Source organism: Psittacula echo (assembly GCF_963264785.1).
Source record: "Psittacula echo genome assembly, chromosome: 2".
Lineage (NCBI taxonomy): Eukaryota > Metazoa > Chordata > Aves > Psittaciformes > Psittacidae > Psittacula > Psittacula echo.
Genome location: NC_137737.1, coordinates 67,349,803 through 67,372,345, shown reverse-complemented (window position 1 = coordinate 67,372,345; position 22,543 = coordinate 67,349,803). Strand labels below are relative to the sequence as shown.

At 42.0% G+C, this 22,543-nt stretch overlaps 1 protein-coding gene across 1 annotated transcript in view; it reads right to left on the bottom strand.

The window, feature by feature from the left end:
• STMND1 (stathmin domain containing 1) overlaps nucleotides 1-20,810 on the bottom strand; it is a gene marked incomplete at its 5' end in the record, with an annotated part of 31,382 nt that extends 10,572 nt beyond the window's left edge. The window contains 2 exon segments of the mRNA XM_080609665.1: nucleotides 17,990-18,121; nucleotides 20,803-20,810. Coding sequence (XP_080465791.1) covers nucleotides 17,990-18,121; nucleotides 20,803-20,810 — 140 coding nt within the window.
• Nucleotides 20,811-22,543: the final 1,733 nt, after the last annotated feature.

Below are 22,543 nucleotides of genomic sequence, written 5' to 3'. Positions count from 1 at the left end.
TTCGTGGATCTCAACAGGATTTGTACATTAGAGCCTGATATTTTAATATCTTACACACATGATTAGACTGTCATGGTGAGCAATATGTTTTGAACGATCAGAGCTACAGGCTTTCACGAGCAGACTGCTCTCATGCTGATGCTGATTGACGAGAGAAAAATCTTCCTCTCATTTTAGCAGCTTTTCATCAATTATAAAGTTAAAAATGAGCAAGTTTCACTACAGTTAAGGCACCAGGATGTTTGAAAAATAGAGGATAATACTTCATGAATACAAATATAGGATATTTCCCATTAAGAAAGCCCAGAGAACAGAGCATATGTGAAGCACAACATTGAAACCAGAGGAAAAAAAGGAGCTGTTAGAAGGCTAGTAATGGTGGGAAGGGGAAAGAAGTGCAGGTCTCATTCTGCCTTGTCTTGTGAGAATGAAAATAAAAGCCAGTCACAGGGATGTGCATGCCAGGGGAAAATCACTGCAAAATCAGAAACAGCTGTTTCTATATTGGTGGTGTTCTGTAGAGGAAATGGAAATGTATGTATATTTTTAAATGAGGAGAGTTGTTTTCAAAACTCCCAAATCTAAGCTTTTTCACTTGCAGGATGATTAGGAAAACTGAATGGGAGACAGGACATCTCTCTGCCTACAACCTTATCAGCTATCTTATTTATGCTGCTAGATTAGAGAGCTACTGCAGAGAGGTGAGAAAAGGACTATCTATGGAATGGCATTCCTGATGAAAGATTCCCATGTAACATCATCGGCTCAACATGAACACAGATAAAAAGCACTCTCCTGAGGCTTGGAGGCTGACTGAAGTTATTAACAAAACAAAGCTTGGCTGATTTGGAGAGAGGCAAATTTCTGACGCTTTTAGTCTGACAACATTCCTACCAACTTCAAACAATAGAAAGCATCAGGATGGATTTTTCAGGGGCTCTGAGCAGCAATATTTCTCTTTGAAAGTAGAAATGAATAGTTGGGCAGCTATAGTGGAAGTGCCTCGAATACTAGTGATCACAAGTAACCATTTGGGGGAGAGTTTGAAGCCAAAAGGACTCTAGAAACCTCCAGCACATATCGTGTGTGAGGGGGAAAAGGGTGCTCATCTTCCCTATGCTCTGGTGACTCTCCCGTGGTGTGTTGCTGCAGAACTGAGGGGAAAAGTGCCCACTAGAGATGTGTTGGAGTGGAGGGGGAAAATCCACCCCAGGAGATGGAGGGCTACAGTGGAGGCTGAGTCTAGAGGCTTCTGGAGGCAGAAGAAAAAATGAGCTGGCTTGTGAAGTGGGCAGAGGGAGGGAGTATGGAGGAGACATGAGAAAGTGGGTTTAGCTGCGTAAGGTGATTGGAAACCAGAGGTCTTGGACCAAAACTGAGAAATTCTGCAACTGAAGTTTAAGCCTGTACAGACCATGCAAGAGCTGCTGCACTTCACAGCCTGGCTGCTTTTATAATCTAAGTAGACTTTCACAGACAGGCACTATAAGATGTTTCTTTCCCTGGGGTTTTCTTCTATTCCCAATTTGAAATCTTACTTGGATGGTAGTGGATGAATTTGTCAGGGCTTTCATCTCTGGGTTTTCCATGTCAGGTTCTAGGTACCTCCCAGATAGGCTAAACAGCTTGCAGAGCGGGTCTTTAATGTGGGGGCTGAGATTTGAAGTAGAGTTTAATATTTGTAAGATGGGGAAGGGAAAAATGGCAAGAAGGAGAGCCATACTAACTGGGTGGCTGTAGCCAATGGAGAATTGACTGTTGGTTGTGCTTCGCTAAACCAGATCCATGGCTGGCTCTTTTGTGTGTGTGTTGTATTTCAGTGCTACATGTGATCCAAAAGCTGTACGTAATCTCTCCATGGTGACTGCACAGTATTTCTTTCTATTTAAAGAGAGAAAGAGGTTTGGGTTTTCTGCCAGAATTCCCACTCAGGTAATTACACTTCTGCCTGCAGAATTTCTCTGTAGCTTCATTTGTAGTAGTTTTTCACTCCCACTACTAAAAAGTGCAAGCGCAGACCTGCTGCTGTGCTTTGGGAATGCAGCAGTGGTTGCTTTGCTGAGGCAAGTGAAGTGACCCTGCCATGCATCGTTTATGCTGCATTTGCCCCTAGTAAAGGTTGCTGCATCTTGCTACTTTGCAGCTCTTATCTTTCTGTGCTTGACTTTGGCATAACAAGTTGGTCTTGCTAGTGATACTGCTAGATGATAGTGAGACAGCCAGCTGGAAGCCAATGAAAAAATGATTAAGAGCCAAGAAAAAACCATATGGAGAGAGAGGGATTTCTCTTTACAGAGTTATAAGTAAAAGTGTTTGTCTTTGGATCCTGCTAACTGTTTTTTCCCTTCTTTGCATCAGTTTTATGGGTGGGAAGTGGTTGCAGTTGATTAGCAAATTCTACCAAATCTCTTTAACTAGACCAAATGTTGTAAACAGTAGATATTTCAAGCATCTCTGTCTGTACTAAAAATCAGCATGTCAATGTTGTAATGGTAATTATTTTTCATGATTACGCTAATGCTAACTACTATACTATATATGATACCAACATGATATAAATACTATTGTTTTGTAAAATATGAGATATATTGAATGAAGGTCGTCTTGTCTCAAATTTAGGTGATGTGGTTATATTTGTTTCTGAGCTTCTGACAACAGAGCTAATAAGGTCCAGCTTAGTCTTGAAGACACTTCTGGAGATGCTTAATTCTCTTCTGAAGTTGAAGTAGACAGGCCTTGTTCACTCAGAGCGTTATATAGAGATTTAAAATAGGGGATGTCCAACATTAATAAGACACATCAAATACAGTGTAGATAGTAAACAGAACTGGGACAATTGAAACGAATTATTGATTCATGGAATTTAGTCCTTCTCTTCACAAAATGTTCACACGCAGATTGTGTTGCTATTGAATACAGCTCTTATTCAGATTTACTAAATGAATGTTATGGTGAGTGTGTGGGTTTAAAGAAAATTCTGTTAACTAATTCTGTATAGTTCACATCCTCAAGACTCAAGCTGTTTCACATATGTTACTGTTTCAGTTTCCCTGACTGACTGAATGCTATTCAAGTGAATAGCACTGAATCCCTTCCTGAATTGGTGTTAGGAGTAGGGGTGCTTAAACTTTCTTTTTGAGGTTGCAGGTTTCTTGGGAACATGGGATAGTTTAAGGAAAGCCTGAAAAATAGGAAGTGGAATTTTTTGATGAAGTTCGGTGTCTTCCTTCCTCTCCAGTAAAAGCTAGTTAATTCTACTAGTTACTATTACTAGAAGTGTCAGGGACCATGCTACTTAGTTGAGAGTGGGTGTGCTAGTATGTTTTTTCTCTTGCTGCAATGGTCACAGCAGCTTTTGCACAGTGCTTTCTTGAACGAGGATTCAGACTGTCCTTTCATGGGTTTAGTTGCAATGTGGTGAAATACTAGTGAGGGGGTCTGTGTAGGTGGGGGGCACTGGTATCTGAAGGTAAGGCTGCCCTGATGGTTTTGAAGGACAGATCATCTTGGTGTTCAGAACTTCTGTGTTTGTGTTCCACCCAATTATGTGCAGAACACAGCTTGCCTGAGAGATAGAAGAGCTTTTTCTTTTTCTACCCAACTGGAAAACTTCAAGGAGCTGAAGGTTGATGCTTATGTGAAGTATATCTTTTGCCTGCATCCCTCTTTGTTTTTTTTTCCCCTCCCAAGCAACAGCAAAACCTTTCATTTATAGAATCATAGAATCATAGAATAGTTAGAATTGGAAAGGACCTCAAGATCATCTAGTTCCAACCCCCCTGCCATGGGCAGGGACACCTCACACTAAACCATATCACTCAAGGCTCTGTCCAACCTGGCCTTGAACACTGCCAGGGATAGAGCATTCACAACTTCCCTGGGCAAACCATTCCAGTGCCTCACCACCCTCACAGTAAAGAACTTCTTCCTTATATCCAATCTAAACTTCCCCTGTTTAAGTTTTAACCTGTTACTCCTTGTCCTATCACTACAGTCCCTAATGAATAGTCCCTCCCCAGCATCCTTACAGGCCCCCTTCAGATACTGGAAGGCTGCTATGAGGTCTCCACGCAGCCTTCTCTTCTCCAGGCTGAACAGCCCCAACTTTCCCAGCCTGTCTTCATACGGGAGGTGCTCCAGTCCCCTGATCATCCTCGTGGCCCTCCTCTGGATATGTTCCAACAGTTCCATGTCCTTTTTATGTTGAGGACACCAGAACTGCACACAATACTGCAAGTGAGGTCTCACGAGAGCAGAGTAGAGGGGCAGGATCACCTCCTTTGACCTGCTGGTCACTCTCCTTTTGATGCAGGCCAGGATACGGTTGGCTTTCTGGGCTGCGAGCGCACACTGCAGCCGGCTCATGTTCATTTTCTCATCGACCAACACCCCCAAGTCCTTCTCTGCAGGGCTGCTCTGAATCTCTTCTCTGCCCAACCTGTAGCTGTGCCTGGGATTGCTCCGACCCAGGTGTAGGACCTTGCACTTGGCATGGCTAAACTTCATAAGGTTGTCATTTCCTGTTGGTTTTCCTGTTAAATTAATCTCTATGAAAGCTACTTATGTTTCCATCTTAGATACTTTTGCTATTAGCCTAAATATACTGATGTCTGTCATCTTTGCTGAAACTGTCTCTGCTCTAAGTGTATCAGTTGAACTCAATGGGGTATGTGTTGTCACCCTTTTTTGAATTAGTGGATGTTTTGGCCTTCTGAGAAAGCTTGTGTTTTTGCCACTGAAGAGTCCTTGCAAACTGCATGGTATGAAAGACTCCTGTGCACTACATAGTAACTCAGTGGCATTTGTTCTCCAGAAATATGTAATGCAGACGAAGGCAGCTTCTGCATCTGGTGAGTCGGGAATAGTCCAGGAGTCTCATATCGGTTTGCTGGGCTGAGCTTGCCTTTTTCACAGGCCTTTGCAGACCCGTGCCATTTTACTTGGAATACTTGATGCTGTGTTTGGCATCAAATTTGAAGTCAATGATGACTACGTTCCCAAAGATACAGTGGAAATTGCATGAGGTTCTCATTCTAAGCTTTTGGGCTAAGCCAAAATATACTTCCCTAAAGGAATAAAGAAACCTGGAAGTGTAAATCCATGTAAAGGGGCAAACCAAAGCCCTGTTGGAATAGGGGGACTCATGTGTGGTCAGAAGGGCTTGCATAAATAAGGATCTCTTGGAAATATTTCTTCAGCCTTGGGAACAAGCTACATGAGATGCTGTGCTAATGGAGAAGGAAGCATGGATGTACAGACAGCCCCACATAGAGCTTATGGTTATCACTGGAATAAGACTATAGTTAAGGGCAAGTTACTCCACAGGGAATAAAATAGGCCTGTGATCCCATGCGCTTCTAGTTGGTGGAGCAACTAGACTGGGGATGTTCAGGCATCAGTTTTGCTCTGTTGTGAAGTGATGCTAGAGCTCCTTTCATGCGGCAGGACAGCTCTGCTCCTGGAAGAGAGCTGTCTGAAGAGAGAACCACCTGGCTCCAAAGTGTCCTGGGAGGGTGGACAGTCCTCCAGCCTAGGTCAGCTGGCATCCTTGCTTGTTCCTGACTGCAGTCTGGACTCTGTGGAAGGGCTTAGGATAAATAGCACTGTCTGGAATCCAGACGTCTGGCAGAAATACAGAGAGAGACTGCCCAATTTCATTGCAAGTTTACCATGTTAGAGGTAAGGGAGATTTGTGATTTTAATTAGACTCCAGATTTGAACTTTCCTTATGGGTGTTTGAAACTGGCATGCTCCTTTCAGTTTATCTGCATGTAGACCTGCTGCACGTTGGACCTGGGATGCTCCTGGAACGAGAAGCGGAGTATATGATATAGCTGCTTTCCAGGGACTGCCTTGTCAGAGTCTGTGATTCAGCTCTTTGCCTTATGGATTAAACTTGGAGTATTCGTGTACTTTTAGACTTCTTTTAAAACAGTTTGCTGAGATGAAATCTGTGCTGTTACTTAGGGCTCTGCTGCTGTTCACAGAATGCTGGCTGTGCTGAGCAAAGCTCTTCAAACACCTTTTTCCTGAGTTAAAACAGGCAAAGTACTGACCTGTCACACTGCCTTAGCAGGCAGTAGAGATGAGGTGAGGAGCTACTTGTTCCTGGTGGCATTTCTTGTGCTGCTGGGAGACCGGCCATGCAGTAAGGTGGAGCCAGTGCTGCTCATCTCCTGGGTTTCCTAGAAGCATGGGGCAGGGAGTGACTTACTGCATTGCCAAATGTGATACTACTGTAAGCAACATATAGTAAACATACTTTTTCACAGTGGCCAAATAACATTTTAGCAGAAGTTTAATACAAAATTGTCAGAACTTTCAAGAAAGCTGTGCCATAGCTTTGCTCCTGTGCTCAGTAGCAACTTCCTTCTGATTCCCAGCTGCTTGTATCTACAGCTGGTTCATAGTTCTAGATTTGTACTTTAACCTTTGTGATTATTTCTTCTATCCCTTGATTCAGTGGGTCCCTTCCCTTTGTCAGGCAGCATCTGTCCAGTTTCTGCCCCCTTCTGAGTGAGGGACCTTCATGCTTTACCTATCCTTGCCCAGAGTAAGCTCTGTTTCATCTGTTGTTGTGGGACTGAAGCTGTAACTTGCTTTCTTTGCATAAGCCTGCATAGAGTTGAGATTGTCCTGCTAAGTTTTAGGCATTCTTGTGGTGTGGAGTAGTATGTGGGAACAAAATTTGTGTATAAGTAGTTTAAGAATTGGCTAAATATTCCCTCTTATTAGCTGTTGTTCACACTCAATTCCTGAAACCCTCTGCTATACACAGACAGCACTTTCAGTCCTAATGCGAAAGCTGTTCAGAAATAGATTGATTCAGTTTTTCTGGCTAAATGGGGAATGGTCCAGATTTGTATGCAAGAGCTGAGATTAAAAACTTGTTGTTTGCTTCTATTTAAACAAAATATGTTTAAAAAAAAAAAAAAATCCAAAGAGGTTCCAAAATTTCTCCTGAAATGTTTTTCGCTTTCTTGTATTTCAGAAAAGATTAGCAGAAACATGAAGCTGCTTTGGCAGCAGCTATCTTGTGGAGATAGAATTAAAAAAAACACTGCTCAAGCAGGGGTGGGAGGGGAGGCTGAAGAGTGTTTACTAGAAGCGTACTAGTTGTGTGGCTGGAATAGCTTTTAGGTTGGGAAAATATTACAAATCTATTCACTTTACATATGGACAAGTGGTGATATATCAGAGCACTGTGTATCGTATGCATACCCTCAGTATAGAAATACCTTTTCTCAGGAAGCTTCTATCTCTGGAGTGGAAAGCAGCAGCTATTTTTAGTGTGCTGCAACATTACCTAGGAGAGTATAGGATGATGCTGTTTCCCCAGCTCACTTCGCAACTTTCATAATATACTAAGGAAGGATTGATGACAAACCAGTACCACCAGGTGAGCATGGACAGGTTCATGTTCTTTTGAAAGAACTCACCAAAGCTGTGCTGTGTAACAGTCTGAAAAAAACAAACAAAACCAAACTAACCAACAAAAATGATTGCATCGGAAAAGAGCTCTTTAAGCTATGCAGTGAAACTGTAAGTGCCTGAAATACCAGCTTTAGAAATAAGCATTACAGTGCAGAGCCTGGGCTGTTTCTGTTGGATGCCTAGAACAGTGGGCACTAAGATGTAAGAAACTGGTTGGTGTTGCCTCAGGATATTGTCCCCTGTGTAAAGGGACAACAGGAGATTTCTGTGTTACCTCCTTCTGGAACCCCATTCCTGAAGATTCAACTGATTCTTAGACTAGCTACTGCCTTCTATGTATGCATGAGATGTGTACTGCATTCCTAAGAAAGATCAACAATCCCATGCTTTTCTGACATGTGTGATCAATCAGAGGTGACATCCTAACATGAAACCTTACAATAAGCGTTTGCAGCAGGCTTGCAGAGCCTTTGATAAGCCTTGCCAGGTTGCTGGAGTTTTTAAGTCAACATTTTGCTTGGGTGATGATAATAGGATCATCACGTTTACTCTTCTGTTGACAGCTGCTCTGCTGATTTCCCTTTGCAAATGACTTTGGGTTTTGCAAGTGTAACTGGTGAAGAGCCATGTGAGTGTGACAGAACAGTCTGTTACTGCAGTAAATGGAAAAAGCAAAATGCAAACACACAGTTGAAATCTTGCCTCTTGTATTCTGATTGCTCGCTTTTAAAACCAGTGTGGCTGATGTTTGGTGGAGTTATTTTGTACTTTTTCTTAGTGTGCCTTTGTGTATTTTTCCACTCCAGACTAGCTTCATTGTTACATAGAAGAAGTTATATGCCTGAGAGCCTCCTGCTGTTGAAGGTGATAATGTGTGGAATTTGAGTTAGTTACTAAAAGACATTATTTCAGCAGCTATCAGAGGATGGAGATGTAAAATGGCTAAATTTGGCAAGTGCGTACAGGATCTGCATTTTCCTGATTAGCAGAAGTGTCAGTTATTGTAAAAGCAAATCATAATTGCAGGTTACTCTGGTTAGATGGTTTTCTTCAAGAAAACTGAAATATACACCCAAAAGCATGTTTTAAAATTAGGGGTTTCAGTGCAGTCTGAAGACTTGTGAAGATCTAGCCTTTCTGACTCTTATAAAGCCTTGCTAGAATGTTTTAGCAGTTTGTCCTGGTGCATTTATAACAATGCATGGTGGTGATATTGGGAGAGGAAATGATGTTTCATTGTGTGTTTGTGAGCAGGTACCTTCAGTTGTAGTCATATATAAAGACAAAAAATCTATAGATAAAATAATTTAGTCTTGTCCTGAGTTCTGGAACTTTCATTCCTGTAAAGGAAAACAGCAAATGGATTGAAATCCATTTAGGACTTTGGTTTGGTTTGTGTACTGTCACCATAGGTCTTTAATGCTGTATATTGTTAACATATGACCAACATAATGGTACTAGTAATGTTTCTCTTTACAATAAATTAAGCAAATGTTCAGCCTTTAAATATCCATGATGATTTCTCCTGTTGTTTACAAGGGACTCCCATTGTGATCATGAAAGAACATATGGCTTATGGATATAATGTCAGCTTCTCAAAGTATTTCACACTGTGCTTATTCTAGAACTGATAGGTATCTGACATGCACTCTGGAGCATTGGCAGAGAAAAATATCTAGATGTCAGAAACAGTTCCCAGCTGAGAGCCTCACAGCCAGAAGTAGTAAAAAAGTGTCCCCTGGCCTCCCACCATCAATTACTTTCCCTGTCACTGTGCTCCTCTAAAATATATTGACTTATATTTAGCTTTCTCACAAAGGAATTTCAAGTTTTTAATGCAGTTTGTTGTTTTATGCAAACCTTTATAAGACAATTTGCCTTTAGTTAGGCAGTGTCTATACAGGGTGGTGAGAGAGGGAACACTCTGTCCTTTATAAAGTGTATGACAGCCTTTAAAATAATAGTGCTAGAATAAATTTCTAAGTGTAGCCCTACTAGTTTTCTGTAAGAGCTCTGACAGGTAAGATCTCTCAAGTTTTGCTGTGACATTTTACAGCATTACATTCTTGCATATAGTCAACATACTGCCATAAGCTGCCTGTGAAGATTACACAAAAGAACAATATTTTGCTGCTCCTGTTACAGGAGCAGTAACCTCTGCCTAAAGGCAAGGTGGAGATGGAAGGGTGATGATTTGGATATACCATGGCTAAATTCAACAATGTCTCTTTAAGAGAGTTTTAATCTTCTTGTTGGATCTTTCCAGATGTGGATAAATTTTATGTTTTGTTTCTCTGATAGTTGCTATTTCCACATCCTCAGCATAATTCTGCTCTTGCTTTCCTAAAGCAGTCTTGTTTCTGAAGCCTGGGAAGTTGTTGCAGTCTAAGACTGGTCTGAGACAAGTCCATATTGACATGCATAGTGGAAAATATCCCAGGGATTTAATTACTGAACTATAAAATCTTCTTTCCTTCTTGGCCCTCAATTCTTTTTTGTTTGTTTCTTTGTTTTTATTAGGGTGGGTAACAAGAAGTTGGGAAGGTTATGCTGTATTTTATTTACATGGGTATCCTGGTATCAAAGCTGCTGTTTTGTGTGATGAAGGACCTCTATTGTATGGCTGGTTCAGGCGCATAAAACTAGACTTGCCTGCCAGGTGTGCAAGCATTTTAACAGGGGCGATGCAAACTACATGAAACAGCACCTCCAGTTTAACCACAGAAATGAAATCAAGCCAGCAAGTGTCAACCATCTCTTTGCTACAGGGCAAAAGGCATGGTCTTGGCAGAAAGGCTGTGTTTTTTTTTTCTTTCGGATGAGCCCCATCATGTAAGGTGCTTGGCAGCCCAGAGGTGTCGGGGTAACCTTGTCTAGCCTTTTGGACCAAATATTCAATGAAATCATCCCTAAGACAAGGTTCAGATGGTTCACTGAAGGGAATTGTGTTGGGTTTTTTTTTTGTTTTTTTTTGTTTTTTTTTTTTTTTTTGTTTTTTTTGTTTTTTTTTGTGTTTTTTTTTTGACTGGGAAATTGAACCAGGTTGGCCACATGAATCTGTCCTGCCTTGCAAACAGTCAGGTCAGCACATGGGACTTGGAATGGCACAAAGGTGCTGTTGGGAGGGACCTGGCAAGTAGTCTGTGCCAAGCAGAAACAGTGTTTTCCAGGAGCACTGGCTCTTCCATGACCCAAACAAACTTTGTTGTTGTAGAGTACCTGCAGTATGGGGTTTGGGGGCCTGGTCATTTAAAAACTGTCAGACTCAGCTGAACTTAGCATAACACAAACTTTTGCTTGCATTCCTGTTCCCTGCCACAAGTCTGCTCTACAGTTACTGTATTTAGGGCTAGGAGAAGAGTTTGGCTTGTCCTGTCTTCAATATATTCATCCTTGGAAATACCCCTGTAGGAAGGGAGCTGCTGAATCTCCAGTGCAGAGTTGGGCTACTAAGCACACAGGAAACCTGTGACAGAGGTAAGACTCAAGGTCAAAGACAACCCTTCAGCATGGAAGTAGCCCTCCTGTCTTTGCCAGTCCTTGCTGTTCTTGTCAAAACTGCCAGTCGCAGCTGTGAGGTCAAAATGCTCACTTCTGGAAAGCCTACTAACAGCCTCACAGAACATCAGTTCAAAGATTGTTCTCATGCTTAGCATGTTTCTCTCCTGCCTCTTCAGAAATCATGTTAATATTATCACCTCTCATCAAACATTAATCTGTACATCATTTGCCAATTGAAGCATGAGTAGGTTGCACAGATTTATTTAGCAAGCAACAACTGCTGCCTAGGCTCTGTAGTCTAGTTGTTAACAGCTGGCTGTTTGGGTTGTGTTCTTAAGCGGAGAGCCTATTTATAGGCTACAGAACACATGCATGTCCTTGTCTGTGCTACTACAGATCCTGGTTAACCTGTTCTGGTACAACAGCCTGGTCTAGCTAACAGATTAGGTAAAACACTGTGTATTAAAATCTGTGTGGGAGAATCTTAGAGGTTGGTTTTTGGTTTTTGGTTTTTTTTTTTTTTCCATCTTTCTATTGCTATCTTGAAGCTTTGGAACAGACTGATAGCCTACAGACAGGCTGCTTGTCTAGCAACTAGGGGCAAATGTTTTCCTTGTAGCTGGTCTCTTCCAGGCTACAGGGGAAGTAATCAGTGGTGGTGTCTGACACAAAATGTCATTAAGAAGCATTCTTGTGGCAAAGAATCTGATTTTAAACAAAGCATGTAATGTGTATGCATCGCACCCCGTTCCTTAACCAGAGGAGGGCAGAGTTAACATTTTGTTTGCTCCTTGAAAATTAGATGGCAGGCAAAGTATCTGCAATGATAGGAGGCTGGGAGCTGTCTCATTCCTGCTTAAGGGCTGGGGAAGAAGAGGGTGCTGGCTAACATCCAGCAGAAGAAAACCTATCTGTATCTGCACATCTGACACCATCATTGAGAAGAGGGCTATGGCCTAGTGCCTCTATACACCCGAACAGCTTGCCTGTAGCACTCTGCTGTTCAGAGGTGCTGCTTACTTGAGTCACTCTTGACACTGAAAGCCCTGTGATTCTAGCATAGCACACATTGAAGTGCTTAGTTACAAAATTGAAAACAAAGAAAAGTGAGTACAACACAATTTCAGGTTCTGTTAAATAGCAGATATTTTTTTAAAAAAATTGCTTTAGTGTCCCTACTAATTTTTAGAGGTTATGGAGAGTGAGAAATCAGATTCTTCCCCCGCTTTTTGCCTCTGCCAGGGTTCACATACCTCTGGGCTGTTTTTATCTCTGTTGTTCTAGAAGAAATTCCCCTGATCCAAATGTCTATCTTCTCTGCTTTCTTCCAAACTCATACTGTTACTTGTTTCATACGTAGAAAATGATATCTCCCACTGCTGCCTGCCCTGAGAGGTTCTCTGCTTTTATAGTCACACTGTATTCTATATTCTGCACTTTCTATGCTTCTGGTCACAAAGTTGTCAGAGTTGAGTGCAGCATTTCAGAAATCCCAGGCCAAAGGAAGCATTTGGTGACCATAAATCCTACCAAATCCAAGGCTCTGGCCTCTGTAAATCTGTTTCTGGACTGCAACGATTATCCTCTGATGCATGGCCTGCAACAGGAACAAGCATGGCTTCTCTCCCACCTATGCACAAGAATTTTCTACCCAAGAAATGTAGTGTGGTGGGTGTATGGGAGAGTTGGAATATACCTGGATCTTAGCCCATCATGACTAGCACACATGCACAGACCCAGCAGCTGAACATCACTCCAGGCTATGCTACAGATGTAGCCGTGGAGTCATAGCTGAAGAAATTGTAATACAGGCTGAAAGCTTGGCATTTAAGTAGCTTTTATATTATGTCTCTGTCAGTTTTACAGGTTCTATTACCCAATCAGCACTTACTGAAGAGGGACCACTCCATCTAGTCCCATTTGCCCAAGGAAGCTGTGAATGCTCCATCCCTGGCAGTGTTCAAGGTGGGGTTGGACAGAGCCTTGGGTGACATGGTTTAGTGTGAGGTGTCCCTGCCCGTGGCAGGGGGGCTGGAACTAGATGATCTTAAGGTCCTTTCCAACCCTAACTATTCTATGATTCTATACTGGCAAATTTTCAGGGACCAGGTTCTGAATGGAGAAACCAGGGTGACTGAAAGAGTTACTCAGTGCAGCCTTGAAGCCTTTGCCAATGCTGGGGCAGGCTCTGGGGGATCTTTCTTTCGTGCTTGTGGTCCTGAAATAGCAGGTTCTTTCTTGCGTATTCATCTCCAAATGCATGAGAGACATTGCTGTAGTGGGAGAGAGCTGCTTTTATTTGTGACCAAGGTACAAATTAGCTGGGTAATTAGTAAATGTGCAAGTGTACTTTGCTTACCCAACTCAAAATGACTTAATCCTCAAACACTTAAGATGACCAGCCAAATGAAAAAGATTGGCAGCAGTTCACTGTGTGCTTTAGAAAATGTGATGCATTACTTCAGGGGTTGTCAGGGGTATTTCTCAGGGCCTTTTTCCAATCTCACAGCTGAGCTGCGTGTATGGGGCACATGTGAGTGTGAAGTCTCTGTTTCAGTATGTTGTCCAGGAACTGACTTCCCTCTGAGGAAAGTGGTGTCTTTTCCCACAAGAAGACTCTGGCTTTGTCTGCAAGAGCAACATGTTCAGTTCCTGAGCAGAATTTGCATTTTGGTATTATTCTGCTGAACAAGAAGGAGCTGATATATCAGATGTCCACTTTTAAGGAACTTTTCAAGGAAAAAGGTTTTTCAAACTATTAGCCAAGTCCTACATAAATCAGTGTTTGGCTGCAAGGCTGCTGTCTTCAGCCAAAGGATATTGCTGAGTAACATGCCCTAATAGAGGGAAAGAAAAAGATATTCTGTCTGGCTGTCCTCTTTGTGAGAAAATACTGCAAGCTGCTCAGACAAGAAAGCACGTGGCTGCTTTGGGAATACCTAGAGGGAGAACAAAGCTCTGATAAGAGAGCAAAGGAAAGCAGTGGATTGCAGAGACTGATGTCCAGAGAAATCCACTTACCCAGTCTTCAAGGGCCTGGCTATTATAAACAGCACCTGAAGATGGAAACAAATTGTTACAGCATTAAAATCACTTTTTTTTTTTTTTTTTTTTTTTTCTGTTTGAAATGTTGTTGCTTCTGGGACCTGCCTCACACAAATATCCTGTAATGTAATGAAAACAGTGACAGTTCACATTGTTTGACATTCATGGGTATGGTTTTGTTTTAATTCCATCACAGCAATTATTCTATGAGTCTGGGGAAATAAAAGGACAGCTGCTGATCTGTATTATGCAGAACGCAGAACAACCTGTTTGTCTGTTCCTTCCTTCTCAGTCTCTTGTCACACAAGTCCCTGCAGTAGAGAGTTAGGAAATAGCATTGATATGTGCCTGTGGCAAAGGAGAATGAAGTTCTCTGGGGCACTGGAATAAGCACAAGTACAGACTGGACTCTAGCTGGAATAATGAGGCTGTGCACTTCAGTCTGCATAAATGCTTCTTGCAGCGTAGTCCTCCAGTGAATGTGAACAGCCTAACAGATGTGTGTAAACTTTAATTGTTTTAGTCACCTGTTTATACCTCTCTTGAAGCAGTAGGTAGTTTGGTAAATATTGTACACATTTGTCTGCATTTCCTTTTCAGACATACAGGCATAAATATTAATACACTAATTCAAACATAAATGAGTAGCATCCATGACATCATGAAATTGGTTTATAGAATCACAGTACAACACCTCCTGAGCATCACCTATGAAAGTCATATTAATACACTTGGGGTATATTCTGTGCTGACTGGCAATCTACTGCTAGCAAAGGATGCAAATGGATAGGCTCTAGTGCTTTCTGCAGGGCACTATGCCAGCATGATACAGATGATGGGGAAGAGCTGAGCAGATACTTAACATCTCTCTGTAAATCCTCCTTGTTCTGTCACCTCATATAAATAAATGAAAGGGATGCAGTTAAGTCATGCCAATGACACACACACAGAAGTCTGAGGACTGGCTCTGGCTGCCTGCCTGGTTGTGCTAGGTTTTCCAGGCTATGAACCATATATTTGTGTCTGGGAAAGTATTTAACTTGTGATCTGTGGACTTCTGGAAGGCCTGGGATGATTTCTGAAGTATCTACTAAATGTAAGAGAGAAGCGAGACTCTTATCATGGGGCTCAAATCTACTCTGTGGGGAGCATCTCTGTGAAAAAATGCTGAGGTCTATAAATTGTTTCTCATTTTCTGAAAACTCATCAGAGTTTTCTCATTTATTGAAAACTTGAAGAAATGCTGTAGTCTCTGGCACTTGATGCTGAGGCAGCTCTCCTGTCTTGATGTCAAACAGACATTGGCAAGACTTGACTTTTGTTAGTAATAGATCTATTGTCGATTCATGTGTTATCATTTGTTTTCCCCTCAAAGTACTGATGGAGTTGCTCCTGCCTGGGTGTTGATGAAGTTGACATCATTTAGTTTCATACATAATGCCACTGTATTTTTAAAATTCTTACAACTTAGTGGGCTGCAGGTCTAGTTTTTCCCTGGATGGACACTTCTTTTTAGGCTTTTTTAGGGTCCCAGTAGTAGTGATGATGTAGTGAGGATCTCCCAGTTGCTTAAGAGCAACTTCCCTCAGAGCTACAAGAAGGTGGCCACTCTGTATTTACAGTTCTTCCTAGACAAATAGTAATGAAAGCAAGTAAACCCATAGGCTCTGTTGAGGTTTTCCAGAACCGCTCCCATGGAAGCATAAGAAATACATATAGCCAGGCTATGTGGTATATCTGGATGTTTTTCCTTATTTTAGCTTTCTGACCACTTTTGAGTGCTCTTTAGAGACTGTGAGTGAATTCTAAAATGAAGGGCATGCCCACTTGCCCAGACTGATTTGTCTGTAAACAACCCCTGGCTTGCTCTGCACATAGGGAGGACCCCTATTTTATGGTAGGCATGTGGGCAGCACTCGACAGAAAGCATGCAAAGTAAATCAGAGTTGGAAAATGACAGGGTACAGGTACTCTTGAAACTGGTGGAGTCAAACTGATTTTTTTTTTAAAGCAGATTCTCAAACACACAGTCTTTGGGAAGACCTTGAAAATAGGAGATGAGTTGGGTTTATTGCACAGTATTTTTAAGAAGTGAACTTTGCATAATGGGGGTTTCAGCTGCAGTGCTGAAAGCATGAAATGTAGGCTGAAATTTCCTACCTTACCTTATAAGAAGACTCTCTGGTTCTCATGTGATCCTTCTGGGGGTAAACAGGACCCCCCTGTACTCCTTTAGAACTGGTTACAAAGGGTTTGTATAGGCAGCTTAGCTTGATATGGTCAGGACCGTGAAAAAGGACTGCTTTAACTAGAAAAATTAAACTGGAAACATGAGCTGTTTTGAAGAATATTTTTCCTAAACTAAATAAATACTGTCAGATATTCCAGATATGCTTTCTTGAATCTTGGACCTATGGGAGTAAGAATGGTGATGGAGGCTTGGCTTGGTTAGACAAAGATACTGCCAGAGCAGGAAGCTAAAACTACACAGTACTTGCAGTTCCTCTGCCAGTTGGAGTGGACTTGCATGTTCCTTTCTCTCCATGTAGGACTGGTAACAAGTAACTTTTTCCTCAGTTAGGTGATCTCCTGTGGGTTGGAATTTGGAAATCAATCTAGCTTTTTGTATTGTTTTACTTTGCTGTCCTTGCATCTCTTTTAGAAAGTTGGTATCGTTGAACCATCTCTCGAATAATCAGAAGGCAAACGTTCTGTGAGGTTTGTGCTTGTTTAAACAGCTAAATTAAATTTCAGGGAAGCTATACTCCCTCAAGTGATGGAAAGATGATCATGTTCAAATTTTATTGCTAGACTCATGCCTCCAGCCCCATGGGAGTCACTAACAGAAAACAACTAGTTGCAAGATCACAGACCTGCATGCAATGTGCCCTGGGGCAGGGAGAGAAACACCTTCAGAACCAAACTGACAAAACCTCCTTCCCTCCCACATGCTGAGGCAGTCAGTTCGGGGGGATGTGTGTGTGTCAACAAGGCAACGAAGCAGCAGTAGCTCTTGCTGAGGAGAAAGCACAGGCAAATGTAGGAATGTTTCCAGAGCAGAAGCAAGCACCTGATGGCTTTCAAATATGTGTGGATTTTAAATGAAAATGAAAAACCAGCCTGAGCTGAATTTCAGTTATCAGAAGGTATAAATTAAAAATAGAGTTGAAGATCCAGATTGAAATGTTCATTTTGACTACCTGGTTTTAACTTTGTTACATGAGTTTTCCTAGTGTTTTGATATTGTCAAAATCACTTTACAGCAACAGGTACCAGCAGATTGTAATAACATCTTGTAATATTTAGTCTGTTAAATTATAGCTTTACAGTAGCAGGATATGGTTTGAAAACCACTTTTCCAGGAGTTGGGGAGAAGGAACTAGGCTATTAGTTCATAATGGGAGAGGACAGGCAGGTAACCTCAGAGCTGCAGCAGGCTGGCAGAGCAGGGAGAGGGGAGCTGTGAATTGTCTTAGCCTTAAAGACTCACAGAGAAACTGAATTGGAACTGTTGACAGAAGTGCAAGACAGTGAAGTCCTGCTGGTGCTACACCTGCAACTTTGAAAAAGAGATAGGTGAGTTGAAACTGTCCCAGGCTGCCTCCATGCCTTCCTCTGCAGCGTCTTTCTCTTATAATCCTTTCTCCTCTCAACTTGCAGTGCCCTCTGCTTCACATCCCACTTCTCCAGCCCCTGCCTGCTCTCCATCACCGCTGTTCCGGTTGTCGGGGGTTGCCCTCTGGGAAGAGCTAATGAGAAGGAAGTTTTCCTTTCCTCTCTGCTGTGGTTTTGGGAGAGGGTGAACAAGATCATACTCTCTTTGACCTCTTCCTCCCTCTCCAAGGATTGCCCTGCAGCTTGCCCGCTTCCTGCCTGCTCCTGCTTCCTTGTGTGCCGGGTTTGCATTTGTGCCGAATCAATTCAGTGTTGCGGCCTCGCCGTTCAGCCCTTGGTTTGCACTTTGCCACCTGCCGGGGACAAAGCTGAGGCTGTGGCCAAGGAAGCTAACCCGGCCCTTGGCGGGCAGGAAGCCGGGGCTCGCTCCCGCAGGCTGCCGCCAGGGGGAGCGCTGCCGCCGCTGCCGCCGCTGCCGCCGCCCCGTCGCATTCCGCAGGGGGCTTTAGGGGCGCCGTGCTCGCACCTACGGAAAGATGACAACGTTAAGGAGCACAGGTTTTTATGGGGAACATGTTTGTCTTATACTGCTGCCTTGACGCCGAGAGCGTTACCTGCTCGTGTAGCTGAAATACTCGAAGTAATAGCTCTCTAAATAGGAGAATTAGAACATGGATGATAACGGCCAATTTGACATCTGCCCGAGTTATAAAGCGCTGCTGAAACGAAAGACGAGAGTGCCTTTCAGGAAGTCATCTTGTATGTGGGCAGCTTTTAGGCAGAATTTATACTGAAACTCTCCTGACAGGTGGATTTCTGACTTCAAACCCTTCAATGAAAAGCATACCATCACCCCCTGAGTCTACTGTTTAATTATACCTACAGTTAGAAAGGCTTCCCCCTGATATTTAACTAAATTCTCCTTACTGAAAATTACGTTTGAGGTAGTAGATGAAGAAAGGGTCATGTGAAGTGTTTGCTGGTTTAAAAATCCAACCTTTTACATCTTGGAAACATGTTACCATCTCTCATCACTTCTTTCTCTGACTAAACTAACAATTATTTCAACCTTTCTTTTTCATTAATGTTTTCCAAACCCTTTCAGTCTTTCTGCCCCTTTCTGTATTCCCCTTTAATTTAGCTACGTATTTTCTTCACCAACGTGGATGCAAGTGCCGCAGAGTTGCCAGCGTGACATGTAGTGATTATATGTACTCTGAATGCCTGCAGCATGCACTTATGAAATCATTGGGAACATTTCTACATTTATTATAGTGTAGTGTTTTTCAGGCTGGCATCCTTACAGCAACATTTTATATTGGAGGAAAAAATAGCTGAGCTTTTATCCCTAGGTAAAGCCTCTTCCTCAATCACCTTATTTCAAGTAACTACATAATAAAATTAAACTGAATCTGCATCCCTCATGTGCCATAAAGTGTTGCTTAGGGCTTGAACAAGGCTGTCGCTGTTCAATTAGTCTCTAGAACATTGAAAACAAAATCCTGAATGTTTGCTGGGGTTTTTGGTGGGTTTGTTTGTGTTCTTTTTGTTTGTTTGTTTGTTTGTTTTCCTGCAGTGTTATAAGTTTCAACACAATTCCTCATAGCAAAGGTTACAGCACCTGCCTTCTTTTATGCTGCTTTCTTTGGAATTCACTTCTGTAAGCAGCCTGAGCCTTGGGTCTCGGTGCATATGCTCCATGTTGTTCTAGTCCCCCACTGCCCAGACTGGGTGTTCAGATGCTTACAGATCCTTCAGTCAGTTCCATTGATCATAGCTCTTGTGAAACAGAAGCATCTATGTGCTGTGAGAGGAAGGAAGTTCCCTTGGTCAGGGTTGGTGGATGCCAAATGAATGTTTGCCTTGCCTTGTGCAGGGGCAGCAGTGAGGACGTTAATTGAGTTGTAATTGGACTTTAGGGTGTTCTGACAAGTCATTCCTGCTCTTTGAGAACAACCAGACTGTGTAAATCTGTTACACTCCAGTACTGAGAAGGGGAGGCTGACAGCTAAGAATGATCATCTGTCTCTTCTCAGTTCCTCCTGCTCTAAGCTGCCCTGCAGTGTTCTGTCTCTATGGGAAGGTGGACCTTGTTTGCTAGCTGCTCATTTCAAGCTCAGGCAGAGCCCCTTGATCCCTGGAGACCTCTTAAGGATGTGCAATATGGAAGGACATTGGCAACAGACTGTCACTGAAGGTGGAAGAGATGGGAAGACAGTAAGCAGCCCAACCTACTACTCCCAGGCTGAGAAAATGTTTCACGGGACAATTGAAAATGTGCTTTCTGGTCTGTTCCCTCTATAATTGTTTTGTGGGTTTGTTTTTTTTTTCCCAGTTCTGTGTCTGTGAGAGCATTACAGCAGATGCAGGACAAAATAAAAGGCACAATCGACCCTGTGTTGTCTCCTCATATACTTAAGAGATCACATGGGAATATGCATGTATACCATAATTGTGCTTCAGCTATGGGTCCCCTGGTGTTTTATGCTGCTTCAGTCACCTCTGCCATCACTATTCTGATCTGTGGAGCAGGACTGCAGAATGCCAGCCACGGGCCTGAGCTAAGCCTTGTCCAAGAGGGCACAGACAGCATCACTTTTTACTCAGGGGACCCAAGATCCTCTTTGAATTGCTATCTATCAACATACAGAATTAGAATACTTCTTTTAAAAAGTGGATTTCGTGTGTCTATACATGTCTTTCTGGGAATTTTGTTTAGCTTGTCATCTTGCTACATGTTAAACCCTGTATTGATATTTATAGCATCCTAGCTGTTTGGATGACGATTTCTTTTTCCTGTTGGCATATTGCTGTGTAACCCACCAGGCACAATGTTTTGTCTTTATCTGCAGCTTAAAAATCTTCTCTGTCTGTGTAGACATGGAGAGTAGTGACACATCTGCCTGTTACGTTCTCACAGTGTAATCACTTTTACCTTGTGCTTTATTCTGGATTTTAGTAATTTATTTTAGCAAATGCAGATGCTGCGTTGGGGAGATGGCTTATTACACTTGGATTTTATTCAGATGCTACAACTGAAGGTTTTTGGGCTTAATCTTGAGGAAAGAGGCTAGAACTTGTCCTGTAAAAGTAAGGCACTGCTTCAGAGCAACAGTGCTGTGCAGGGGAGGAGTGAGGAGGAAACGAAAAAAAGAAAAGGGTGCTCAGATAGAATTCTTTCCTTGTAATGTGAGGCTCATTTTTTACCTGATCATGTTGCTCAATCACAAGGTCTTAATAGGTAAGCCCAGAGGGATAAGAAAGATACAAATTTTTATATATATGTGTGTGTATAAATCTGTTGCCATTATGCAAGGAAGAGGGTATTTTTTTCCTCTATTGCTCTTTGAGGTTTTTAATGCTTTGCAATTTCATGCAGGGATGGACACACATAGACACACTATTGTCTGGTTGGGGTATCTACTTCTCCGTCACTGATACTGAGCTCCATCAAACCTGCCGGTTGCCAACTGGGCAGCCCTGCTCCCCACAGGTTATGACCTGAAGTGTGAAACAAGGAGACTGCACCATTTATATAAGGGAGCTACAGAAGGGCAGGGAATGTCTCAAAACTAGTGACCTGGCTGCTTGCTTTTATTTTAATCAGTAACATTTTTATAAGTTATAACTGTTGTAAGCAACATGTGAATGTTTCCATTCTGGGAAAGGGAGCATTCACCTGTGAAAAGACTGAAAAGTGATGCTGGAGGGTGGGTGGGATGCCTGGTGGGGGTGTTTTTAGTGCTGCTTAGTTTGGCTTTTCTTGTTGCTTTATCTCAATGTATACTTATCTGAAAATTCTCCCAGTCTTCTGGCTCTGGTCTTGACATGGACCTCGTAGCTTTCACATCAAATTTATTTTTAACTGCTTTGGTTTTGCAGGGTCTTAGTACCCAACTCAGATATCATAATAAATCTGACAGAACTCTGACCGATTTCTTAATATATAGCTTCAAACGCAGTTAGAGTAAACTTGTAGTTTCCATTTAAAGAAGATTATTTCTTTGATCCTTTTCTGTTTCCTATTCAGAAATGATAGCAGATTTACTAGTATACAATTTGCTCATTGTATACTTAACTCTCTTAAAAACTGACTTGCTTTGTGAGTACCTCTGTAGGGCAGAAACAAATATCTCGAGCTGAATGCCTTTCAGTGTGGTGGTTATAAGGTCCTTTGGTGTTCTGCCCCTAAAGATGAGCTCTGAGGGAATCTTGTCATCTGTCAAATTTGTGTTTCAGCTTTAGACTTGGTAGGCTTCAGTTCTGTAGCCAATGCAGTTGAATATACTGGTATTCCTTCTGTATGCATGCATGGTTTTAGTGATATTTCCAACTAGGGACACTTTGGAATTAAACTAAGAGTAGTAATTGTCCCCCCTGATGCTTCTTTCCCATTTACCAAAATTTTTGTAGAGAAATATTACCAGTTTGTTACCAGTTTCTAAGGGTTTTGATGGAAGCTTTAAATAAAATAGACAACTGTTCATCTTAATGGTTTTGCTGTGTCTCTTTTTTAATACTATTCCTCTACAAAGCCACAAACACCAGAGAGGGTATCAGCAGCACCTCCTCCTTAGTTTTGAGCATTTGTGAAGGAAAAAAAATCTTCTGAGGCTCTGACTTTCCAGTTTCCCTGTTAGCTGTTGGACATATAAACTCTAAAACTCTAAAATTCATTCAAATTCATGGAAATCTGCAATTTGTTTGACATTAGACTATACAGCTATTAAGCCAAGCAATTCTATAAAATATGGGGTTGAAAATAATATAGTGTGAATAGAGCACCAAAATCTCCTTGAATTGTTTCAGAGAAAATCCTCAACCTTAATTCACAGCTTCCTGGTGTACATAATTAGCAGCTTATAACACTTTCAAAATAATCATGAAAACTACGTGGAGTGTTTAGATTTTTCAGGTTTGTTCCCCCCCCAGTGTGCAAAGGTGCAGC